Genomic DNA, 20,044 nt, shown 5'->3' with positions numbered 1-20,044 from the left:
CCTGTCGCGCGCGCACTACCACGATGTTTGCGATCTGTTGCAGCGGCTGCTGCATCAGTGAAACAAACGGAAGGAATGGTATTGGGGCACTTTAATTCTGATGGTGCCACATGCCATAGACGTTCTATTAAACAGAACACAGACGCAACACCTCACCTCCTCTAGACTAACAAGATATGAGCTCATCTTGTTTGCACCCCACATCCAAATTATGGGGTGAAGCGCACTGAATCCTGCAGAATTAATGCCACTGCCCATAGCAGAAATTGGTGACAACGAATCACCACCCCATGATAGTTTAATGGTCACTGAAGAAGAAACAAAGGGAAGACTTGACTTGAGCGACATCCCACAGAAAGAGTCAGATGGGAAGTTGTTTTGTGACAGCTCTTGTTTTAAATTACCTGATGGCACATCAACGGCCGCATATGCAATTACTACTCAAGAGTGTTGTAGAAAGCAGAAGAATCCCCTACAATTCGGCACAAGCCGCAGAAATAATAGCACTGACCCGAGCCTTTGAAATCTCTGAGAATTTGAACGTGAATATTTATACTGACAGCCAGTACGCCTTTGGCATGGTTCATAACTTTGGCCGACTCTGGGCTGAGAGGGGCCTCTTGACATCACATGGCCCTTTGATTGTACGATTGTTGTCTGCATTCATGTTTCCAAAGCGCCTAGCTATAGTAAAATGCGAGGCGCATAAAAAGTTAACATGCAAAGTGGGAGAGGGAAATGCATTTGCAGACAGGATTGCGAAACAAACAGCCACTGATTTGAGTACTAGAATGATGACAGTACAAACAGAGGAAGTACCTTGTATGATAGAGAATGGAGTTGCCACAGTCAAAGAAATGCAGGCTGAGGCCACGACTGAAGAGATTCAGGGGTGGGCTGAGGGCTCTGCTGAGTTAGATTTGGAAGGATGTGGGGTGGACAAAGAGACCAAGAACTGGATGTTGCCAAATTGTTCCGTAACCGCAATGGTTACAATGGCACATAGCCCTACCCACATTTGCGCGAAGAAGATGGTACAGCATTTATCCACAGTATGGAAAAATGAGCACATAAAAAAGAATGCAGAAAGGCTAGTGCAGAATTGTATTACGTGCCTGCAACACAATGTAGGGAAGGGAACCGTGACTCCAGTAGGTAGTTTCGGCCCACCCTCCATGCCATTCGAGGTGATCCATTTTGATTTCATAGAGATGGAAAGGTGCCAGGACTACAAATATGTGTTAGTGGCGATTTGTGCATTTAGCAAGTGGGTGGAGGCATATCCTTTAAAAGACTGTACTGCCATGTCAACGGCAAAAGTAATGTTGAAAGAGTATTTCTCCCGGTTCAGGCTGCCCCGTGTCCTGTGGTCAGATAACGGCCCACACTTTGTGGGCGCAGTAGTACTACAGATCTGTGCAGGTCTACAGATAGAGAAACGATTCCACAGTTCCAGGCATCCCAGTTTTGCCGGGCTTGTTGAGACATAACGGTATCTTAAAGTCAAAGACAGCTAAAATCTGTGCTGGGAGCAAGTTTAGTGGGGTTGGTGCATTACCCCTAGCGCTATTGTGCATGCGCACGTCTGTGCAGGCTAAAACTGGGCTCTCCCCATATGAAATTATAATGGGGAGACCGGCAAATGTATGGTGCGCACCGCAGCCCAAAAGATTATGTGAGGTCGAGCATCCTGTGTTAAGCACGTACTGTGGCCTTTTAATGCAGAAGTTGCGTTTGATTCATCAACAGGTGCAGGAGACGTTACCAGTGCAATACACCGGACCGGGGCACTCGCTGGAGCCTGGAAGCTGGGTCCTGATTAAGAACTTTGAGCGGAAGACAGCATTAGCACCCAGGTGGCGCGGCCCCTACCAAGTAGTTTTGGCGACGCAAACGGCCATTCGAGTGGACGGTCGCAAGGCATGGATCCATGCGACACATGCCAAAAGATTCCCATGACTGCTGACAACTTCTGACGACCAGAGAAGGGAAACGGTCTCGGAAACGAAAGAAACTGTTGCCAGTCCACTGCCACAGCATCAGCCTGAGCGAGAAGTGAAAGATGAAACAAAGCCTAAGCAAGAAGTGAAACTCGAAACAGAGCCCGAGGAGGCTGCCAGAAAGGGGAAAGGGCGAAAAGTGCCCCAACGTTGCTCAGCAGAAACATCACTGCCGAGCGACACAAACTCTGCATTGCAAACACCAGCAGAAACAACGCGTGTACCGCTTTGGCGCCCGCCAGTTTCTGCAAACGCACCAAAGCCAAAGAAAGAAACTACATTGCCACGGCGCTCATCGCTACCCATCATTGTGCCGCAGGCTGACACCGAGCCTGATACTGGAAGTGCAACGGCACTATTCATGGATCATACAATACCAGGAGTGAAACTGTATAATTTGCGGCCTCGACAGGCAAAGTGATCCACAGATCTTTGGTGCTTTTCTTTTGCCTTTGGTCCCACTCACGGACGGAGTAGGAACCAGGGGCGTAGAGTAGAGAAGTGTGAGAGTTGTGCAAGTCGGACAATTCAAGACTCTCGGCTCCTCGGTGCGCTTATAATAAAGTAAATGTGTCAGGAGCCAGAGCAGGACAAGCTGGACGCACATAGTACTCTATCAATAAAGAATTGTTCAGAAATCGTCTGAGCAGTGGGAGAAAGAAAGACTAATCTTGCTCTGAGTGGATAAGTGATCTAGGCTGTGAAGGGGTTGGCAGAATTGAACTGTGACATTTTCGTTGAACTTTTCTGGCATCAAGAACGAGAGACATTTGCGACGAACTTTACCAGCAAGAAGAAGGATGATGATGATGAACAAATCAAGACCAGTTTTAGCCTCCTCCTGCACCCCTGCTGAAAAGATGATAGTTTTAGAGACTGTAAATTTAGGGAAAAAGCATGGTAAAAGGAATAAGGTACTGATTTGGACATTGGTCCTGTGTTCTCCAAGTATGGTAGTACCAACAATAATAGCTATTACACTATGGTTCCTGGAGTCTGCACACCCATTAGAAACACTTTTGCCTAAAGCAGCTACTGAAAGCCCGGTTCATGTAATCACTGGTACTTTGTCCCCAATGGAAGAAAGACAGAAGGATATGGCAACAATACATTGTTGCTCATAATGAACATGACCCATGCGGTTTTAAAGAAAAAAGATTGCTGGGTTTGTGCCCATTTACCACAGCACGGTGGGAAAGGGATAGGCTGGTATGTACAACCGTTATCGTTGGTTTATTCATGTGAATTATCGTTGAGTGCAATGTTCTTTGGGAAATGGAACAAGAGTAATACGGGTCAGCTAGATGAGACCAATATGAATGAATTTAAGGAAGTGATAATGAGACCTGTGGGTTGTTCCATACTCCACAAAGCTCACGTGTTTTCACCAGATCCCATGAGTAAAAATACACGAAAGACAACAAGACTAGATAGATTACATAGGAAGAATAGACCGACCCCGCCAAAAGAAGAAACATCAGTAATGACATTTCGATTGAGGGATGAATGGAATAAAGATGCTGTGCCCCCTGCCTATACAGTGGATCACAGCCCCAAAACTGTTCCCCTATCTTTAAAGAAAAAAGGGTCCTATAAAGTAGGAACTTTTAGCAGCCGCCTGAACACAATGGTTTCAAAGCACGAAATAGAACCTGTGTACGTAGGGGACCCTGTTTACTTTATATGTGGGGCAAAAGCATATCCATGGTTACCTAGGAACTTGGGAGGTACATGCTACCTAGGTCTACCGTTTCCAGGAGTGTTCCTCTTGGAGACAGCAGAAGTAGCCAGACGAACAAAAGGTAGAACTCAAAGGAGTAGTGAAGATGGAATGATAGCCATAGATGTAGCCAAATCGTTTATACCATTCTTGGCTCAAATAGAAAATTCCTATAATATAAGAAAACTGTCTAGAATATAAAAAAATACAATAGATTTAACAACGGATATTTTATTGAATATGACGTTAGAAGAGAAAGGAATAAGACTAATGGCACTACAAAACAGAATGGCTCTTGACATAATATTAGTTGATCGTGGGTGAGTTTGCAAACTCGTAAAAACTGCATGCTGTGTGTTTATAGACGATTACTCCCCTACGATATTTAAAGCAATCCGGAAATTACATGTCCTTAGTTCCACACTCTCTACTGAAGAAGGGGGTTGGGGGATAGGATCCTGGTTGTGGGGACTATTGCGGTCCTGGGGATGGAAGCTAATTTCGATACTAATGGTGGTACTTGGTATATTCATAACATGTTGCTGTTGCATACAATGCCTACCAATAGTTTGCACTGAGACAACTGAGGGATGTACTAAGGGATGTATGCACATGGTGTCGAGAGGAAAACAAACGCATGACCGAAATAACAGAGACACTGATGAAACAAAAACAGTAAAACAATTCATGGCTATAGACATTAATGATGAAGATGATGCTCATGATAGCATGAAAGGTTCAGACATAGATACCCCAGACTTATCCTCATCAGAGGAGGATACAATGAATGAATAAGACGTTTGGCATACGGCCAAAAGGAGGGTTTGTCAATCTGCAAAAGTGAACACCCTTCATTTGAATGATAGACGTATCTTGATGGCCGAAGGCCAACCGTCTTATGTACAGAATTATAGAAATACAGACTGCTATGCTTGACGAACAAGCGGCCATTTTAAACGTAGCAAGAATCGCCATTTTGCTTGTTAACCATTGCTCATTGCTTTCTGTCTAAAACTGCTTTGCAGCTTGCAATTCTTGCGAATTCTGCTTACTCTGCTCAACTGTTAACATTGTTGTCTGAATATGAAAGGGCAAGGTCGCGGGACTGAGGAGTTTGTTGAAACTCCTCATGAGTAGCCCAGAAAGGAATGCCCACGCTCCCTCTCTGTAGCCTTGAGGGAGAGCTGCAGGGCATTTAATCATTTCACAGCTGCCAGCCAGTCTCGTACTGTGGTAGAATATGTTAGAATAAAGCAGCTAAAGGCTTGAATTATGCTCTTCTTACGCCCCCCCCTCACAAAACCCTTTAGAGGGGGTCGGCTCCCAGGACAGGAATAGCACCTCATAAATAGCAAAGCTTTGAATGTGGCTCTTCCCCAGTGTGCAGCTTGCTTCCATGAACAGAAGCACCGTGTTCTGTTCAACAACTAGAAGATGCCTCTGCACTTTCTAAATTGCACATTGTTACTAGAATAGATATCGAAAGTGTCATAATTGTCATACTCGTCGGAAATGTCCATCATCATCCAGAGTTCAAAGAAACTTAATAAAAGGGGGGTGTTAAACATGACATAGCTGATTGTATGATATGCATTTTGTATATATGTAACTGATGTATGTAACTCGCTCTCTTGCGTCCCTCGAGGTCTAGAAAATACACGTTGCAGGGCGTGAGACCACAGTTGGCCAATTGGGACTATTTTTGCTTGCAATAAACCCTAGCATTGGGAATTTGAACCTGGTGTCTGGCGCATCCTTTCGTGTATGGTTATTGCCTTGTTTCCATATCGCAAGGGACCCCTAGGGGCCCCTTTCACATGTAGTAAGACTACAAAAGCCAATCTGAAGAAATGCATCTCAAACAGATTAATGCGCTCCGTGGTCTCTGCCAGGGTCAACCATCTGCTCATTTTAGGTTCATCCAGGTGAGAACTCTGTCTCATCAGACAGGGGCATGTACTCACAGTGACAGTGACCTGTGGACCAGGCATAGCGAAAATGCTTCACTCATCTCAGCAAATTGCCTTTGAGGACCCAGAAAGTGAAGCCAAGTATCGGTTTTGAGACTTGGAGAGGTTCTGTTTTACAGCCCCCAGATTGGGACCATTGGCATAAAAACAGCCTCTGGAAGGGTTTAAGGTGCAGCCTGACTTCTAGGACAAGAATAATGCATAAGGTCATGAAACCAAAGAGCTATAAGAAGACCAAAGGCATGACCTGAAGGCTGGACTGAAACGTTTATCTAATTTGCTGAATGTTCACCACACAATTCTAAAGAGAAAAGGCACTGCCCAACCGCATGCCAAAAGTATCTCCAATAAAAAAAAGGCACTTAGAGGGATTGGTGCGCATAATATTCCGGTTTAGAGCAAACCTCAAACTGTGGAGAAGATGGCACATGCGAAACATCATCAATACAGCTTTATTTCAACATAAGGTCATAAAAGCATCCAATTTCATAACAATTCTTTTTTTTTTAAATTACTTTCATTATAAACACCTACAATACAGAAATTCATAAAAATTAATTTCAGAGGTAATATACAATAGTATTTACTTATCAAAAACGTAAAAGCTCAATCATTATTATCTTAAATAGGTTTTTATAATGGATTAAAATAATGTTCTTACCAACAGCCACCATATTACACAATTCATTCTGTAGATGGAATATTAATTTTCCTTTGTGTTGTCTTTGATACTGGTCAGCTTCCTATCTCTAAGATTCCAACTGCTAAAAACATAGCGAGATGTGGCAAACACCACATGTGAGTGAGCCGTTTATTTACAGGAACTCACTGCCTCTCTAGTCCAAGTCCCTCTCTAGTCTAAGTCCCTCTGCTATAAATATCAGGCATAAATATAAACTCCTAAACTTGAGCATCTTTGGGCAGAGCAAGAGGAAGTGGGTAATTGCCTCATTTGTAGCCCCGCAGAGCGAAGAGTCTTCACTGTCGCTCAACTTCCAACGCTCCATAATAGGTGCCAACAGTAATATCCCCAATCTAAACTTTAGGCACAGACCCCTCTCATGGATGGATCAACACTGATCAAGGTAATTCTCAAAATCTACTAACTTTTTATGTGAGAGGCATTCCGGGCCCACTTGTAGTTCATTGACCGCTTCTACCAAGCGGCCCTTTGATGTCACTTCCATCAGATCTTAAATTTTTGTACGGGCCTTGATATTTACACTTTGAGGGGCCTCCCACAATTTGTTTTCACCCAGAGATGTTAATATTCTCTCCACATAGCTCTCAACCCTTTTGACACCAACTCAGTATTGCTCTAAATGTACCAGTGATATATTAATGTCCACAGTGTCCTAGTTACTTAAATCACATCAGGGTGTAGGAACATTCTGTGTGCCATCCCTAATCGGTACTTGCTAATTTAGAGAAACTAAGAGTGTGTATTTTGAAGTGTATTTGTGTGTTGCTTTTATAGTGCTCCCTTCTGAAGAAGGCTTATTGAAGTGACTGTTAAATTAATAATTGTTTAATCAAGAAACCTTGTGTACTTTTCTTTTTTTGAATACGTGTCAATGTGAATTTCTGTGTAACAAACCTACTGCTCGCATTGACCCCTCTTGAGATAAGCCTGGCTGCTCAGCCACACTACCAACCTGTGTAGTACAGACTTATACCAAAGGTTGGGTTCCTGTTGCCGGGAGGTCAAGGTTGCTGTAGTCTCCCAAATCTTGCCTAACCGTACCTTAGCCTCTCAGCAGTGTGACAAGGCTAGTCTAGTAATTTGGCCTTGTCAAGAAGGGGTAGGAAGACCCCCCAGCTGAGGGTGGGAGGCTAACCAGGGAGAAATCCAGAGCCATTCCTACCCCTGAGGTGGACAGTGGCAGTTGAGAGGGTAGGCAGTTGAGAGCTGTATTCCACTGCCAGAGACTGACCCCACAGACAGAGAGGAATCCTGCATTACAACACCTATGCGGCTGAAAGAGGAGCCTCACAACCCTCAGTGCCAAACACTCACAGTCTGCGCTTGGCTCTCTAGATCACCAGAGACTAAACAATGGGGCACATACTACAATAGACAGAACTTATTCATGGGTAGCCTAGAGCAAGACCCCCTTACACGAATTGTACTCCTATGCCACCACCACTGCTCCATGGTGGGCCAGCACAGCAATAAGGGGTGGGGCTTAACCCACTATTTAACATCTTTTCTGCTTGTAGCACCTATGGGGGGGGGGGGGTGGGGAGACAGTGTCAGATTGGTCAAGGCAAGTGACCCAATGGCAGGAAGTGGGGGCATAAAAAGGGCAACAAGAAGGTGTGGGTAGTTCGGGTGAGAACAGAGGAGGTGGACGTAGCAGACCAAGAGACCAGCAGGAAGAAGAAAGGAGAAGCAGAGTTTTCAGGCGTTTTCTGGAGCAGATGAGGTATTTACTTAGTAATTGCAAGTGATACTGCATTGTGAGTGTGCATGAGGGGGTAATGAACATGGCTAGGACAGAAAGTGAAAGGAGTGGATTTGAAGTTCTTGTGTGATTGAAAGAATGAAGTTTGAGTCAAAAGGTCGGTGGAGTGGTAGCTGTAGTGAGGAGGAGGGTGTTTCCAAATCTACCTTTGTGTCAACCCTAGATCTCTCCACAGCGTTTGACATGGTCAACAGGATTAGGTTATGGGATACGTTGGCTGCTTGAGGTCATTCTCTCATTCTGTGGGATATAATAATGACGTTGCACACTAACTCCTCAGGAAGGGTCAGGCTAGAGATAATCATGGGAGCCTAACAGACTGGATACAAACCCTTAGTGGTGTGAGACAAGGCTGCATTCTTGCTCTCCGTCTCTTTAATTTGTACATCGGCCAAGAAATGTCAAGTTGCTGTCACTCCTAGATGTTACAGGGAAGGATTCTGCTTCTATTTTACAGAAATAATTACAGTACTGGGCAGATGAAAATAATATATTGAGCTGCTTTCAGACAGTGTTTTGTCCAGGCTCGGCTACGACTCACAATATACTGTTACTTAACGCACTTATTCATAATGCTTGTTATTAAGGTATCCTTCATTGTAGATTTTATTAATCAATTTCAAAGCAGCTTTTGATTCAGTGAAAAGATCCTGATTGGGGGAGAAGTTGGAGAGTTAGAGTCTATACAAGTGCTTGTTGAAGTTTATTAAACAATTCCATGAAGATACTAGCATTCAGGTCAGGTTTAGCAGCATGGGTGCCTGCACGAGGTATATATTCAACCTGTACCTGATAGATCTACCAGGAAAATTGGCTAATGCTAAAAAATGGGCCCCCAAAATTGTCAACAGGCATGTCAGTTGGCTGGCATATGCAGATAATGTGGTCCTGTTGGACCACACATTCACTGAGATGAAGTGTGCTGTCCATATACTATGCATATATGCAAATGAGAATGGGTTGGAATTAAATCTGGAGAAGACTTAGTTTAAGTATTTTGAGTTAGTAGGGATACCCATTGTATTTTGCTATTGCTGGTTGGTCCTATTGAACAAGTTACATCATATAACTGTTTGTGTTAAATGGTAGGAAACGCTAACATTCAAGGATTCCAATTGAATTGCAGGTTAAAACACTAGAGCAAATGCTCTTCTAACTTTGATTAAATCATTTGCGGAGCAGGCAGCTAGGTACACATTAAAGGTGGGGATTTTAGCATAGAATCAATCTTTGGATCTAGCCGTATTGTATGGGTCGGAAGCTAGTTTTACATGTAATTTAAAATGGCTGGATGTTATTGAAGCCAAAATATGGCGGATAATGTTGGGTTTGGCCCCATGTGTCCCAATAGAAGCCATTAGGCTGGAGCTAGGGCTGCGCTATTTATTGGGAACACTTTAACCTAGACATAGTGTTTTATACATTAAAACCATGAAGAACCCCTGATGTCCTTTCTTTAATCCTCTGGGTACAAATATGGCCCTCAATGAAGTATCAAAAGTATCATCACTGAAAGAATATGTGAAACTTAACTATAAGGTGTTTGAAGAAGTAGATTGGGTGTCCGATTGGGACTGTGACTGTCTGTTTGCGGAAATTGTTTATAGCAAAGCTTGACATATGGGAATGGAAATCGCAAATATACACATAGCCAAGGAGAGGTCATTATCTAAATACGTGGGAATTATACATTCTTAAATGAAGCCGCAAATGTATTTGATTGCGTGACCATCCTCACATTTAAGGAGGTTCACTCTGCTACTCACTAACCAGTTGCCAACGTTATCTGTTACTGGAACAAGAATTGGACTTGTTCACTCCCCTAGATCATGCCGATTATGTAAAATAGATTATATGATTGAGACTAACAGGCACGTTCTTACCAGATGACTCACGCTGGGGAATGTATATATAATGTTTCTTGGGAAATGTGCACATGATCCCCCGAGTGGATAAAGCCGGTAAGATAGCTAAGCAGGTTGCGCGCTCGCTGCTGCGACCTGAGCGTGATCTGCAGGTCGCAGGTTCGAATCCCGGCAAGGCCAACTCAGCCTTTCATCCTTCCGACGTCGATAAAGGAGTACCAATTTTGGTTGGGTGATACTGTATGTAAATATGTGCTCTGTAAAGCGCTTTGGATTGAGGCGCTATATAAATAACACATCATTATTATAAAGAGGAGTCCTTTTGGCAGAGATGCTTAAATGCTAAATCAATTTTTCTAAACATAGCATTATACAACATTTGCCAGCTGGTTGAATCGAGAGTCGGGGTAGAAAGGAAATGTAACTTCATTATGTGTGAGATATAACATATTGGTTATTTAATTAGGAATGGAATCGCTGTAGAGTCATAGTATGCTTGGCGCATTATACTGTATTAATGAATTGGTTAGTCTTAATGATGTGGTTAGTATAGATGGAATTGTCGATTTTATATAATATGTATATTTTTGGGATATTAAGAATTGATATTTATTGTGTTTGATGTGAAAAGTTCATTTTTGAACTGAAGCACATTTTAAAAAAATGTAAAAAAAAATATCTCAGATCAGGTTTTTTTCTAATGTTAGAATGTGCCTTGCAAAACTAGCAGATCAGCAGATCCAGTGGATTGCCTATGTGGATGATATCCTTCTCTTCAATCAAACTGCTGTGCATCTTCAGCGTGCCTTGTACACTTTATATAAACATCTTCTAGAAAATGAGTTGGTGATTAACGTTAAATAATCCACTTCACAAATTCTATAAGAAATGTGTCTAAAGTGGTGGCTAGAGGGCGACATATTGAAAGGGTGTCACACTTTAAATTTCTCGGATCAGATATTTTTGAGAAGCCGAGAGGGCACCTTTTGTTCCCCGTGGTCAAAACAAAAGTTCTATTTGCATCCCAACTGCGATGCCAGTACAGTATTTTAAGTGTTGTTTTTCGTGTTTGCACTATGTCAAATTCGATAAACGAAAAGTTGTTCCAAGCCTTGTTTATGTCCTAGAGCTTTGGCATTTGGCTGAATGGCCCTTTGTAACAAGATTGGAGGGCTTTCTATGGAGGAAATCATTATTGCTCCTAAACTCGGTTATAATATCTGTTATTAGATATGAGCTCGGCATACATTCCTTAAAATCTAGAATTCAGTGGAATATGTTAAACCTATATCGTAAAATCATCATCCCCTTAATGGGCTCCATGTTTGAGCTCCTATAGAATGTTCCGCTCTCCAGGGATTGCCTTATGCGGTCTAGCCTATCAGAGAAATGACAGCTGCTGCTTGAAATGGGTAATGCCAGCATGGCTCTTCTAATTGCCAACCCAATGAGGGTAAAAAAAAATGATGGGAGTTTGATTGGATAGAGAACCTTGAAAGAAAGAATCCCAAAATGTAGACTGCATAAAGACTGTGCTTTAGAGCAAAAACAACTCGACAAGTATGGCGGAAAAAAACAACCTGAGGGTCCTACACGCGGGAGGGATCATGGGTACAGTGGACGTCACACTAGGGATAGTATTCCTGGCACGCCCTATGTCGACGCCCATTTTTGAGTTTCGAAAAACAAACTAATACTCTGCAGCTTCCACTAGATGTCGGCCTATGCACAGCATGTGATCTAAGCACATTCCACAAGCCTCAGAAATATATATATTCGAGCTAAGCCATCTTCTCACTCCCATATCAGTAGATTGTGAGGTACTGTGGGAACACCACAGTCTTGAAAGCATTTGTTACGTAATTGCACTGGCACTCTTAACATTAGTTTGTTGCACCTTTGCCCCTTTGTCAGATTATGTGAGACATTGGACAACACATGCTTTTGGAATCACTTATCTGGTGGGCTTTCAGACCTCTTTGAAGTTGCTGTGGTTCAGGTAATCATTGCCACTCTGAAATTAGTGTCTAGGGCTATAAAGACCCAACATTGTAAAGAGGATCTTGGTAAGGATATTTTTTCTTTTCCTCAATTTATTTTAACCAGTATTTGTGATATGATGAATTTTCATGCATATTTTATGATGTATGATAGAATCTGGATCACCTGTGCTCTTGTGGATCGAAGTGTACTTCTGTTTTTTGTATTTTACTAATTCAAATTTTATTTTTGTATTCTACAAATGCAAACGGTTTACTTTTTTACTATGTTGTGAGTGTGAAAAGCTTTCTTTAAAACTCTAGCACACTATAAAATAACATTTAAAAAAAGGAGTGAGTTGTAGTGTGGTGGATGGATTTGTAACAGAGGAGGGAGAAGGAGTATAATGAAGGTAGTAGTGATATCAGATGGTGGAGGCAAGGTTTAGAGAAAGTGAGACATCAGGGGGATAGAGGAGGAAGACATAGGGACTAGAAGTAGAGCAGGAGTGTAGAGTTAGGGGGAGGAGAGCAGTAGGAAAAGAACACTAGGAAGTGCAAGAGAGAGGAGTGTAAGAAGCTGTTTGGAAGAGAGGCTGAGTGTATACAATGCAAATTCCCGTCACCCATTAGACCACTAACATCTGGATAGAGTTGTGATAGTTAGGAAGTTCCTGAGGTATGTGACTAATCTAGGGGAGTTGTTCCTTCTCCCCAAGGAGGGATAAGTGGGACACTTTTCGGAATACCTGCGTATGTTGTAGAACATGTCCACCATCTGTACAATGCTGCTAACTGTGTTTGAGGGGTGGGGCGGGGGACGAACATTCCCAACATAATGTCCATGACTGTGCTCAAATGAATTGAAGGATCTGGGATGGTATTAGCTGTGACTTTTAAATTTAGTAGAAAGACCAAATTGGGCACGAGCTAACAAGTAGGCTTGAGAAGATCCAACACGGCCATTGATGAGCCAGTCATTCAGATAAAGAAAAATGTGAAGTTAGTCCTTTGAGAGACAGACCACCATTATGGACATGAACTTGGTGAAAACATTTGCGGCACTGGTGAACCCGAAAGCCAGGACCTTGAACTACCATGAAACTCAGGAACTTCCTGTGCTTTGGATGAGTTGGCACATGGAAATAAGAGTAGTGGAGGTCCAGTGACACCATCTAATCCTGGCCCCGAAAAATCTGTTTCAGTGCTGTCCCCATTCTGAACATGTTTTTTCTCTGAAACTTGTTCAAGTCCATGAGGCAGAGAATGGGACGCAACACTCCCCCCATCCTTCTTCTGAACAAGAAGTATCCTCCCTTCCCTTCCCTTCATTCTCATTTCCTAAGATAGAACCAGCTCAACTGCTTTGTTGGCCAAAAAGGAAGACATTTCTTGTAGGAGGACTGGGTATGGGGCTTGAGGAGAATCCAGCAAAGTTGCATCCGATCCGGGGGAGGGTGGGGGTGGGCGGGATTTTCTCCTGATGAAAGGAAGGCACCATCCCTCTTTCAAAAGCGGCAGAACCCACACACTTGAAGTGGTTGCTTGCCAATCTTGCACATGCTTAGAAATACAACCCAGGCCTGTAAGGTGTGGGGAAAGGGGACATCAAAGTGGTTTCACCAAGATGGGCGCTCAGGCACTAATGCTGCAGGGTAACTAGCCTTTGTGTGCACCTCTACACCACCTTACAACTTCCTGGGCATCAGTATCTCCTTTGGATCCTTTTCACTGTTCTGAATTGCACTCGACCCCTATGAACATGTCAAATGTTTGAAATGCAGTCTCCTGGCAAATGAACCCGATTGATGAAAGACCAGTTCTTCATGTATTTGAACTTCTCATCCGCCTTCATGTTGAACAAGCTAGACCTGTCAAGTGGCATGTCAAGTAATTTTGCCTACATGTGCAGGGCAAACCCAGAAGATCTCATTTATGAAAAGCTCAGGATGCAGGCAGAACAAATGGACCTGCCCACACAGTCAGTTTTATCCAATTCAGACTGCAAAGCCTGACATCTTTACCATCAATGACCATGGCTGAGAAGCCTTCCTGTACCTCACCTTCTGGGGGATGGTCTGTGGCCTCCAATACCACTGACTATACCAAGTGTGTGTACTTTGCAACCACGCAGGCTGTATTAATGGCTTTGAGAGCTGTATTGCCTGATGTCAACACTTTCTTACTCATAGCATCATTCTTCGTACTAGCTACGTCAAGAGGCAAGGTCGAGAAAGAGCATGATGAGACAGTCAATCAGAACAGTCAGTGTCAGAGCCTTGGCAAATTGGTCAAGCATTTTGCCTGTGAACAACTCCCATTGCTCTTTGGATGCACTTTTAGAGAGAAATGATCTCTTACCCCATGAGAAGCCCATTGAATCATTGCTCTCCTCTCCCTGGAAGAGACATCTCTTTCTTATTGTGTGAGGAATAGGAGTGAGGTAGACCCCCCTTCTGCTTTTTATGACTGACTTAGTATCAGGAGTTACATTCTGTCTCCAATTCCAAGCATTTGTTCTTAGAGGGGGTGGTGCCCAGGGATTTGAATGGTGGAGGGCCTAAAGCCAACTTCACAGTCCACACCTTAAGAGCTTTGGGGTCTATGTCCTGACAGGAACCATAATGCTCAAAATCACGATAATTCCCCAGGCACCACAGCAAATATTGTGAGGGTCTGTGATACAAATGTTTGCATTGCAGTCCCTACAACTCTTATATCCCAAAGATTTAGGAGGGGCAGGAATGAGGACAATGAAAATGTAGTGTTTCGAAGAAAGTGGGACACACTACTAAACTACACTAATCTCCCTGCTGTTCGAGTTTCCGAACGGAGCAGCCACTGCAAATTATATATCTAAAATAAGTAATCTGTGGGAGGATGCAATACATTAGAACCCCAATTTTGGGAAATAGCGCCCCCCCCACCCCTGCACACAACTGACCACCACAAAGCAATCCTTCCCTAGCAGGTTTTACCTTTGGGTAAGAAAAGTAGCCCTATATCTAAGACCATGTGATTGGCAGGATCAATGAAGCACTCTACTGGCTCTTCTCCTTTCCTTGTAAAGGTTGCCTACACCCACCTTTTCAACTCTGCAACCGAGGCCTAACCACATTCCTTGGCAGCTTCCTCTAAACAACCTCTCTTCCTCCCCTCCTCAGCTACCTCTTGTAAAACAACCACACATTCTGTCTTCTTAGATGCTTTATGACCAACGGTGCAGCCCAACCAAAGCTTCCTTTTACACAGCTTCCTCCACCAAAGCCTCCTCCACTACCTGCACCAAAACAACCCCTGTCTCAGTCACCTTCTCCTACTCGTGCTCTGCCACCTGCCATTGCTGTACTAGCACACAACCTACATCCACGACAACAGCAAACTTGGCTTCTTCAACCAGCACCTTCATAGCACCACCATCTGCTTTCAGCAGCACCTTAACCCTCTATGTTGAGCGATTCGGTTTAATATGAATAGGCTGCTATGCATCACCCCTATGGGCAAAAAAACAGTGCTGTTCTGCGTCCATCACCACAATAACAGTACAACATGTAAAATCAAGGTTACAAAGGAAATCAAGGGAAAAGGGAAGCAAATTAAAGGGTAAACTAAGGGTAAGAAAAGGAATACATTTTTAAAAAGTCACATGGGAAAACCACTCACATATGAATAAACACGTTCAGTCTTTTTTTTTTTTTTTTTTTTAGTTTGGCTGAAAGTTTCAACCCAAAATTCCTCTTTAAGTTACAGCATAATAAAAACAATTCATGACAAAAAAAATAAAAATATTAGAGAACAAAAGTAAGATACACTACAACGTTTTGATACAGCAGTACAGACAAAATCACTATTAGAGCAAAGCACCATGCTAATACATATTAAAAGCAAATTTGAACAAAATTAATTGAGATAAGAAACAGTTTTCATAAAAGAAACAATGTTTCAAAGTATTTGGAGTCATATTTGGATTGAACAGAATCTGTTACACAGTGCATATGAAAATATGATTTCTCAATTTTCCTTAGGAGCAAATTCACATGGCAAAATTGTTTTTATAAATTGCGTAAGCGCAATATGTATAACATTTCTGTTGCTCGTGATTAAGGAGCTCCATATTTCATAAGATGAATGAGCACAGAAGAGTTGCAATACATTTCGAAAGTAATGTTCTCGTAAACCAGAGAGTGCAGGACATTCAACTATCAAATGAGATAAAGTCTCTGACTGCCTTGGATTTTTACAAAATCGACAAAAAATGTGATTTTTAGAGATGATACCTCGTCTCGCCAGAATTTGATTTGTCGGGCATAAATTCAGGCGTAATCTCAGCATTTCAGAAAGAACAAAGGCTGATGGCCATTTTATGAGATAATGAGATAATGACCCATTTGTTTAAATCTGTTATGTGGAAACAAATTTATATCTAAATCTACATAACTTGTTGAATCATAATCCAATCATAACGATATAATTGTATTTTGGCTTTTTCAGGATTAGTGAGTAACAAATCAATTGATATATCAGCATCAACAAGCGCATTCAAGATGACTTTAACCCATTTTTTCAGAAACTCGTCTTTTAATGAGCAAATATACGCCGCTACTATGCCTAAGATGTTGGTTGAGTTTACTCCCAATAAGCATTTTCGATAAAAACTGCACATCTTCCAAAGTACCCGCCCAAAAATTGAAATCAAGCCCAATTCATATCTGAGAAAGCAAATGGGAGTACAAGCAGGTAGGCAGAACACTGCCGTCCAAAATTTTCCTTCCAAACGGTGCCAAAATTGTCTAGGTTTCGGTAATATGGTATCCGCTCTGTAGGAAAGAATGGGCACTGCTTTCTGAGTAAAAAAGGTAACAACGTGGGTTGATGTAAATCGGCCATACTTATGCAATATAATCTTCGCTTGGGATATGAGTGTCATTGTTTTGGCCTTCAGAGTGTCAACATAAATCTGGTTTTTCACGGACCCCGCAAATGGTAAACCTAAATATTTATAGTGGGGGACAACCTTTAATGGAGTGGTCTGAAGATACCACTGATAGTTTATCATTTTTGAATTCTTGTTTCTTTGACACATCACTATTTGCGTTTTGTCCACATTGACGGTAAGATTGTTATTGCAGACATAAGAATCTAATTTATTGAGCAATTCTTGCAGGCCTTTAGGTGTTTGAGAGTAGTACAAGACCATTAGCATATAAAAGCCATATGATCTTTTGTAACCCCTTTTTCAGTCTCCGTCTATCTCCAGCTCTCTTCGCCTTCTCCTGAATTGTGCACATACCCTGTTCCTTCCTTAGCCCTAGCAAAACCATCAAAGGCCAGTAAATCAGCTTGGCATTTTATAGAGCCTGAAATAAATCTGACGGTTGAGGGCTAGAATTGGCTGGCTTGAAACTCAAATTATTCTCATTGGTCTCAAACTTTGGTTCATGATTTTAGCAAGAGTTTGGCAAGTCCCATAATGGGTAAAAACCTCTGGATCTCAAGGTGGATTCTTACCCTGAGAATCCACCAATGTTCCCCATCCCCATCAACGGTGAAGGAAAAAATTGTACAAATGAGTGTCAGAACCCCCCTCATTATCAGTACAGATACATTATCGATCTCCATCCTCAAAATGTTGGTGAAAGAGGATGAAGTGCTATTTCTGGAATACAGGCAGTTGAATTCCAACAATACCACCACCGTTTCTACTTGGGCAGTGGATGGTTTTTTGGAAATGGCGCCGCCGATTGTGGTTATTACTTCTGAAAGGCGTTTGTGCCAAGAATTCACACAGATTGTCAGGAGGGACTAAATGTAACCTACAGAACACTTTGCTGCCATTTGTAAGAACAGCAGTAAGATTTTGCACCTGAATCATATAGTGGTTGAACATATATTAATAAATATAATCTAGTGTATTTACCACCCATTGTAAATGCAACAAACCTAAAGCAGTTTCGTAATTTGCGCACTGGTCGTAAAAGCATGTTAACAATCAATGAGGGGTGATGAGTCACCGCCTGATATGAAATAAAAAAATTAAGAACTTAACATACTCATTGTAAAGGATATGAGATCTAGCAAAGAACTGTGTGTCCTATCGTTCATACACAATTGGGCTATCATTTCCGCTCTGAGGATCTCATCATCTGTCATTCCTGTGGAAAAAGATAATCACAAAACATTAACCACATTCCTTTGCAATGGGTAATACAAATAATTTAAAGTTAAGAACACTGGTATCAGAAGATGAGAAATAATCAAGCTCAGAACAATTACTGCAAGTAGTACAAGCAAATATACCCAGGGACCCAGCACCTATGTTTAAAATAAGATATCTGCAATAAATTTGCAATAATTGCTAACAAATTATGTTTAGCGCCGAGTTTTCAGGGAATTCTTCACAGTGCATAGAAAGCAAATCAAAAAAGAAACAGTTAATTTACATTTTTCATCTGTGTTTACATGTAAGCAAATGCTGAACTGCGGGCACTTCCTTTAGAAAAGCCTGGCACATAATGCAAGTCAAGTGTAATAAAGCACGAAAAAGAACATGTTACTTACACTTTGGGTAAAGGTCTGTCTAATGGATATGATATGCTCTAGATTCCTCATCTTCTGAAATACACCTCTAGCTTCAGAGTCATATGGAAAAAAATAGGTGTCATGGGGGAATATGTGCTCAGTCACAGTGTGTCCCTTGCAAAGGAACACACACGTGTGTTGTCGAAGGCCTTGAACCAAAAAGTAGGCAAAGACCATATGTTCAGCACTTTTATTTGGGAATTTGTTACAAGAAGAGACAACTAACATGAAAATGGGACCCTCCCAAACAAAATAATGGTCAGAATGGTTATCGCCCCAAAATGCAATCGGTCTCCTTTTCCTTCCGGGACCCTCCCCTTACACAAGGTCTCTTCTGCCCCTTGCAGGTGTGACGATTCATAAGGTGTTGTCACTTCTCCCAAGGGGGATCCTTTTCCATGAGGCTAGGGAGGTGCAGCTGCTACCCAGTGGTCCCCCTAAGGTTGTTGGACGTGGTACTCCCCCTCTGGGGATAAGGACAATCACCTCGGCTACAGCCCAATGAATGTTGCTACTCCCCCACATTCCTTATCCCTCCCAAATGTCCATAGCCACTACATTGAAATCAAACCTATGTATTTTTTTTTATTCAACTTTATTGAGATTTTAGTAAACATAACAAAAACATGGCTACACAGCCACTGTGCAAGGGTCATGAATAAGACAGTAAATCTCCAAGTAATAACTTTGGCAATCCTGCAAAGATCCCTTCCCCCACCCGCGCACCCACCCCTCCTCCTCCTCCTCCTCCCCCTTCATCCCCAAAGCCCCCCTCGTTCCCATTCCTGATCCGACCAAGTCTCTGCTTTTCAATCCCATATCTCATATCTTTCAATTTTCCTTTTCTATCTATCTAGTTTTTCTATTGCGCCACCAACCCGAAGACCTCAGGGCGCTCACAGGAGATCACATAAAAGACGTTTGAGAGAAGACCAAGAAATAAGACCCTGAGAGAAAACCACATATAGAAGAGGAAGAAACATACGAGGAAAGCTTGTAGAGAAACGAGAAGATCAGATAAGATCGATCAGCCGCATTCAGCATCAAACAAGAAGGTTTTTAGGTGCTTCTTAAAGAGGACCGTGGAGTCACTATTGGCTAAACTTTTGGGGAGGGCATTCCACAGTGAGGGTGCCCAGGAATTGACACTGGAACCACCCATTCTCTTGAGGGTGGGAGGTGGTTGTGTCAGACAAATGGAGTCATTGGAACGCAGGAATCGTTCAGTGGTTTTCTTCGTAATCCTGGTTATCAAATAAGCGGGAGCTTCGTCATGAAGACACTTGAATACTGTGACTTAGCTCCTATGCTGTAGTCTGTGTTTGATGGGCAACCAATGTAAACTCCTTCTGACTTCCGTTATGTGTGCCTTGCGTTTGAGACCGCAGACAGCACATACGGCCCCATTCTGGATTATTTGCAATTTGTTTGTTAGTCTTAAAAGGCTATTGCAATAATCTAATATG

At 42.4% G+C, this 20,044-nt stretch overlaps 1 protein-coding gene across 5 annotated transcripts in view; it reads right to left on the bottom strand.

The window, feature by feature from the left end:
* UBR3 (ubiquitin protein ligase E3 component n-recognin 3) overlaps window positions 1–20,044 on the bottom strand; it is a 2,710,065-nt gene that overhangs the window by 1,936,640 nt on the left and 753,381 nt on the right. For all 5 annotated transcript variants that reach the window (XM_069616177.1, XM_069616176.1, XM_069616178.1 and 2 more), the window contains exon 17: window positions 18,067–18,151. In XM_069616177.1, coding sequence (XP_069472278.1) covers window positions 18,067–18,151 — 85 coding nt within the window. The remainder of the gene's footprint in view (window positions 1–18,066; window positions 18,152–20,044) is intronic.

The sequence above is a fragment of the Ambystoma mexicanum genome, chromosome 9 (genome assembly GCF_040938575.1).
Source record: "Ambystoma mexicanum isolate Mex_15411 chromosome 9, UKY_AmexF1_1, whole genome shotgun sequence".
Classification (NCBI taxonomy): Eukaryota; Metazoa; Chordata; class Amphibia; order Caudata; family Ambystomatidae; genus Ambystoma; species Ambystoma mexicanum.
The sequence above is the reverse complement of the archived record's forward strand: the minus strand, read 5'-3'. Positions and strand labels throughout refer to the sequence as shown.